At 53.0% G+C, this 6,620-nt stretch overlaps 1 protein-coding gene across 1 annotated transcript in view; it reads right to left on the bottom strand.

The window, feature by feature from the left end:
- Positions 1-990: 990 nt before the first annotated feature.
- Positions 991-6,620, bottom strand: part of TNMD (tenomodulin) — an 8,552-nt gene continuing 2,922 nt past the window's right edge. The window contains exons 3-7 of the mRNA XM_009696863.1: positions 5,806-5,946; positions 4,899-5,000; positions 2,873-3,026; positions 1,502-1,674; positions 991-1,223 (exon numbers count right to left, since the gene is read on the bottom strand). Coding sequence (XP_009695165.1) covers positions 1,011-1,223; positions 1,502-1,674; positions 2,873-3,026; positions 4,899-5,000; positions 5,806-5,946 — 783 coding nt within the window. The 3' untranslated portion in view covers positions 991-1,010. The remainder of the gene's footprint in view (positions 1,224-1,501; positions 1,675-2,872; positions 3,027-4,898; positions 5,001-5,805; positions 5,947-6,620) is intronic.

Raw genomic sequence — 6,620 nt, 5'->3', positions numbered from 1 at the left:
GGCGTTTCCCTGGAAAGCACCGGCTGTGGCAGCGCCTACTCCCTTGGTGACACCGAGAGGGTTTTGCCGGCGATGCCCGCATGATGTCCAAGCTCCTTGGCAGCAGCTGGCTCCCTGGGATGAAAGCTGGAACCTGGGGTCTGGCGTGAGCACCGAGGCCAAGAGCAGAGGAAGGCTGCACGGGGACTGCACGGGGATTTTGGCCATCAGCCCTCAGCACTGCTGCAGGCAGTGTCCTGCTCAGGGTGCCTGCAGTGTCAAGGACTTAGTTTTTCCCTCCTGCAGCTCAAGTTTTGCACATTTATTGGTGGTTACAGAGCTGGGGACAGCTGATGGCACTTGGGGTCCTCCGCACCTCTGCTCCCTCTGGTTTTGGCCGCCCGGTTTCCCGGGGGTCTCCTTATGCCCGCTCCCACCTTTGCCTTGCCTGCACACTGCCATGCCGCACATCCCTCCTGAGGGGACTGGTGGCACCCCTGAGCTGTCACTAATGACTACCAAACACATCTGAGCATGCTGGAACAGAGGATTGGGACGTGCTGAACAACTGCCAGCGCCGTTAGGGAGCAAATTAGGGACCTCTGCACGTTCCCAGCGAGGCGAGCGCCGGCAGTCCCAGTACCTGAGTTATGGGTGCTCATGACGAGGCAGCTGAGCAATTAGATCATTTCTCAGACCCATTAAGCATCACAGACTGAGACTAAATGACTTTCCATTTTCTTTGCAATCGCTCATACAAGACATTTATTGTTTACCTCTTGCTGCTCAGCGTGGCGACGATGCACTCGAGCACGGCCTTCCCCAGCCCCGCGGGAGCAGTGCAGGATGCCGGGGGGGACAGGAGGTGGGTGTACGGTGAGGGTGCTGCGGTCGACCGGCTTGCGCGCTCACCGTCAATCAAGCAGGTAACGACCTGCGTGTCGGGTACGTTCAGGATGCATCCGGATGGGTGGCGATGTGGCAGGCGGGCATGGGGCAGCACCCAAGTGCTGGGTGCTGCACGGTGGGTGCTACACCCTGCCCAGCATCCGTGCAATCCACCAGTTGCAGGGCATGATGATTCGGCAGATGACCCTCCCACCCTGGTAGCAGTAGGGGTAGGGGTAGTAACCCAGGAGGGGTTTTGCGCAGCCCCGCCGGCAGTAGCGGTTGGCACGGCGGCACTGGGCACAGCAGTAACCTCGCTCATCCCACAAAGGGTGGAACTCCAGCCCGTTCTCCGACTGCCAGGAAGAGACAGCGTCAGCGCAGCGAGGGGGGTGTGTGGCTGAGGCACCCCAGGAACATGGCCAAGACACCCTAGGGACATGGACAGGGCACCCAAGGAGCGTGGACAGGGCACTCCGAAAGCATGGACAGGACATCCCAAGGAGCACAGCAAGGGCACCGCAGGAACGCAACCAGTACACCCCAGGAACATAACCAGGACACCCTAGGAGCACAGCCAGGACACCCCGGGACCATGGTCAGGGCACCCCAGGGTGCGATTCCCTGCACTCACGTAGTCATTGACGGGCAGGTCCTCCTCGGTGAGCTGCCGTGCCCGACGCTTGGGCCCTGGCTGCGCATCCTTCTCCACCTCATGTTCATTCCCCCCATCCAACCAGCTCTGGTTGTCCACAAGCAGCTCAGGGTCTTCTTCTTCTGCCCCTTCAAGGTTGGCCAGCTCAGGAGCTACAGGAAGAGCCCAAACATTGCTATCAACAACCAGGGAGCAGGGGGACAAATGCAGCAGCAGTCATTAATGTCTCTACCAAAATTTGGTGCCAAGGTATAAGAAAAGCCCACCAGCAAACGAGCTGTACTCCATTGCCTCATGCTCTTAGCAAGCATGGGAGAAGGGCTGTAGGATATAATATAGTGGGAGGAGAGGGTAGAGAAGACATGAGCCATCCCCTCCCCGTGCCCATGGGTGGTGGGTGCCCATGGGTGGTGTTGGCATCCCCTGCATGGGGCTGCAGATGCAGAGAAGCATGTCCTCATGGTGGGCTCTGCTGCTGTGAGGGGAATTTGTAGAGCCTCAGCAAAGCGACACGATTTGGGGCACATTAGCCCCAGCTGCAGCACCCATGGCTTAGGTGAGACCCACAGTGACATTAATTTCCTTTGCTGAAACTCAAGTGCAGATGGAGTCTAACAGCAGGGACCGAGGAAGCAGCAAGGGGACAGCAGCTGAGGACAGCAGCCTCCTTCTGCATCGGGGATCTCTGATGCCCGCTTGCTCCTAGGACTATTGATGTCCATTAGCTGACTGGTACCCGTGGGGGACGGGATGCACCTCTGTGGCTGCAGAGCACAGGAGATCTTCTCCATAGGGTTTTTTTAAACTAGATCATTCAGATAGAAGTGGGTTAGAGAGAGAGGGTAATTATGCCGGCGGATCTCAGAGGCCGCAACCTCTGCAAGGGCTGTGTAGTGAGCAGCTGGAGGTGGCAACCCCGTTGTGTGATTTAGATGCAGATGTCTGCTCATGCTCTGATGTTCAAGTGGTGATGAGAATTTAGGTGTCCCAGTTTCCAGCACTGCTGGCTTCTTTGCAGGTACAAAGAGGCTTGGGTTTTTTGTTTGGTGTTTTTTTTTTTTGGCCTTGTTATGAGGAGGGTGGCCACTCTGCAAATTGCAGGGCAGTGGGGAGCCAGCAGAGACAAGTGCTTTGCAGAGAGAAACTTCAGCCCCTGCTATTACATTGGCCATGCTCTCTCGTGATCATGGCCAACGTTGTGGTCACGTCTGAGACGTTCGAGGAGGCTGTCAAAATGGGTTCCCACCATGTCGCAGTGGGGGACATGGCAGGGGGGGACACGGGTGGGTGGCAGGGCTGCTCCTGGCAAGGGCGCTTAGAGCACTTTGGAGAAGAGATGGCTGATGGTACCTGCTATCGGCGTGGGGTGAATCCAGTAGATGGTCACATTTCTGCAGATGTCAAAAATTTTGGAGCTCTTCAGGAATTCCTTGTTCTGAATGGGCTTTTCCCCAGGCACCCAGACCACGGACTGCTCAAAGTAGGTGGTTGTGATTTCTTCTCCCTGGAAGAAGAGCGAGATTTCACCCCGGCGTGGTGAGACACCCTCTCCTCACCGCTGGCTGCTTCTCCTCCCCTTGGCTTACCCAGAGGCACCTCTCCCCTCCCAGAAAGCAGGTGGGCTTCATCTGCCTTGGCTTGTGGTGCTCACCGGGTGCACATGGAATACCCCGCTGGCCCTCACATAGGGAGACCCGTCATGAGCCTTGCCTTTCCTGACCGCTTTCAGCCAACACCACCCTGCTCTCTCCTCCCTCTCTTCATCATGCTTCAAGAGCCTTCTCCTCTGCAGTCCCCACCATCTGGAAGAGCCTTCTGGAGCACCCCAGCTCATTTAAAACCCAAGATTAAAACATCTCCTCTCTGCTTTGCTCTTACTACTTAATTTCTCTCTCCTTCTGCTACCGATTTTGTGATCGAACACTTTAATTTATTCCTCACAGAAATTCTTTGCACGGCCGTATTCCGTAATTTATACCACATGTCTCTGCCGTTGCATTAGTCCATGGTGTGTTTTGGCAGGCGCTTAGGGAGGGAAATATATAAAGATTATTGGATGGGTCTGTGCTGAGCTATCTGCCAAGGCAACATTGTCTATGTTGGTGGTGGTAGCCTGCAGAACAAGCTGGCAAATGGCAATTTTCTCTCCAGAAGGCATCTGGAGATGTATGTCTCTTTTATAAAGTTTTTCCTTATGGCTTTGGGAAGTCTTAGTGAAGAGCCAACACAACCTGACCCAGTCTGAGTCATTTTTGGAGTCTCTGGTGAAAGCCGTGGGGTTGGGGAGGTGCTGCCTGAAGGACCTGGCAGCGCATGGGCTCTGGGAAGAGATGACTAGAGCTTAAATCTACATTTATCTCATTGGGTTTTACATTTCAGCTCTCTACCCGGGGCAATGTTCTGCTAAAGCCTAGGAAGTCATATCCCTTTTACGATGGTAGCCGAAAAGATCTATTAGCTTCTTACTGCATAATCAAAGAATCGGTGTCTGGGAATTTGGGTCATGATTCAGGGAAATGTTTCTGCCCACACTTCGTTTCAAACACGTGTCCTGCTGGCGTTTTATCTGCAACAGCTTCCTGGGGGGGGGATTCAATCTGCTAACACCCTTCATCTTGCAATCGGGAAGGCGGGAGGGCTGTGCCATGGGGCTGTGCCACTGCCGGGGACTCGGGGATGGGGACGTGGACAGGGGACAACTGCTTTCAAGGGACTGAGCCATCACCCCAGCTTACGCTGTCAGGGAAGGGTTAAAATGTAGAGTCAAACACTTTTTTCCACACAGCATGCAAAGCGTGAGACTCCTTGCAGCAGGATGTGGTGGGCAAAAGTTAAATGGGTATAAGAAGCAGTCGGGCACATCTATGGGAGGAAGGTCCAGGCAGGACAGGGAGGTGGTCCCAGCCCAGTGCTTCCCACCTCCCAGGGCTGTACGCCAAGCGCTTTCTCAAATCGCATTTCTTAAACGCGGCTGCTCTTTTAAATTCATTACTTCTCCCTCATTCTGCTTAAGAACATGAGGCTCAGTTCCTGGAGAAAACAATTTGATTGACTTTTTGGTGCCTGCTAATCCTGAGCTGCCTTGCGACCTTTAGACTACAACAGGATTATTGTTCTTGATCTCCAGTATTGTGCCAAGCGGTTTTTGCCTGTCAGCTGTCTAATCCTGTCTCTTTCCACTTGTTGTTTTTAGAAGCAATCCCCTGAAATAAGATCATTTTATGACGCGATCACAATTCATTATTTCTTTATTGCAGCATCTCTGGGAAGGCCAGAGCAGATGGGAGGGCGGTGGGGACGGCAGCCACGCTCCCAGTGCCAGGGAGAGGAGTGGGTTTCATGGGGGCCAGAGGGATGTCCTGTTTTATTCACCTACCTCGAGCTCAGGGATCTTGGCCTCTGTCGTCTCAGGCAGAACTTTAGTCTGAGTTTTGATGAAACATTTTTGAAGACCGACAAAGAAGATGCCAGTTATTCCCTACAGCATCAAAACAAACACCAAAAAAAGCAGTCAGGGCAAAGCAGGAGGATAAATAACCTCATCGTATGAAGGGTACAGCTGGATGAGGGTTTAGTCGTATTTTTCAAGTTGATGTTTTTGTGCAAACTGTTCAGCGGCAGTGCTAAGATGTACTAACAGGGTCTCCTAAGGGATATTGCATTTTATGGTTTGGGAGAATTGGGCTTTTTACAAATATTTTAAGGCAGATAGACATAAAATTTTACTTTACTCCTCTTCTCCTTATAACTATCATGAGCTCTAGTTATCATAAATAAAAATATGCAGAATAGCATCTGACCGTTATGGTTATATGAACATTCAGCCCCTAGTTCCTGCTAGGCTATTAGCTGAAAATTTTGCCATATGTCACTGCAGAGGGTATTTACCTACAAATTTTAATTGGGTTTCAGAGAGAGCCTACAACATTGTCATGAGGTTTTAACGCTCTCCAGACAGACAAATGTACTGGTCTTGGACAGATTTATGATGATTGTGTTCCTTTGCAAGGGTAAATCCAATAACTAGGTCTTGCTTTTAAGATGTATTTTGTTGGAACTGAACCACGCCATTATTTAAATACCGGTGGAAGCTTATGTAGATATACATCTCCTTTCCTTTGAGAGCATCCCCAGAGAGTCTGGATCTGGGCATTGCTTTCCCTGATGCAGAAGCAAATGGTCCTGGGGCTTGCTCCAGCAGCTCCACGGTGTCCTAAGGGATCCCATCAGTCCTGCTGCAAGACCGCAGGCAGGGTCCCGGGGACAAACCCTGCCACACTCACATTTTTGAAGTCATGGATCTCCAGGATTTCCTCGCTGCCATTCCCGCTCCTGAAGGTCTCTGTCCTGGCCAGCGGGTCAATCTCCATCACAATCTTCTTCTTCTCGCCGTGGCTGAAGAACGTGTGTTCCATGTCGTAAACCTATCAGGGCCAAAACCGCACAGGGGTCGGCTCAGCCCCCACCCAATTTCACATGCTGGCTGTTGGGTGAGCCGGCTGGCGCTGGGTGCATGACCACTGATGCTGGGTCCCCTGCCACAGGACCGGATCCTTCCTCATACCCCGGCTCTGAGCCAGGACAATCAACTGGACAGCACAAGGAGAGGCAGCTCCCAGGCACCAGGGCTGGGAAGAAGGACAGGATGGGGCCAGGCTCGGGGGGGACGTGTGCCAAGCCTACGAGAAGCTCATCCCACACTTGCACCAGGAGCTTTGCCATGGCTCAGCTTTTGCTGGTGCTTTCTATGGCACAAACCTTTTTATATCCCAGGCTGGACTAAAGTCCTGAGCCCAAGGGACTTCGCCTTCCATTCTCCCTGGCTTACTTGCTCCATCATTGCATCCCCATCTTTCTTTCTCCATCACTGCATCCCCATCTTGATTGCTCCATCACTGTGTCCCCGGCTTGCTTGTTCCATCGTGTCATCCCCAGCTCGCTTGCTCCATCTCTGCACCTTCTGTTTTTGCTGGAAAGGCTGAGGTAAAAGCCTCTCTCTGCCTGGAGGAGATCAGGGATTGCCTGTGGATTAAAGACCTCCTCGAGGGTTCCTGAAGAGCTTCGGGGCGTAGCAGCAGCCGGCTTTCCGGCCGGCATC

Source organism: Cariama cristata, unplaced genomic scaffold (genome assembly GCF_000690535.1).
Source record: "Cariama cristata isolate BGI_N322 unplaced genomic scaffold, ASM69053v1 scaffold8513, whole genome shotgun sequence".
NCBI classification, from domain to species: domain Eukaryota; kingdom Metazoa; phylum Chordata; class Aves; order Cariamiformes; family Cariamidae; genus Cariama; species Cariama cristata.
This window is presented reverse-complemented; position numbering and strand designations above follow the sequence as displayed.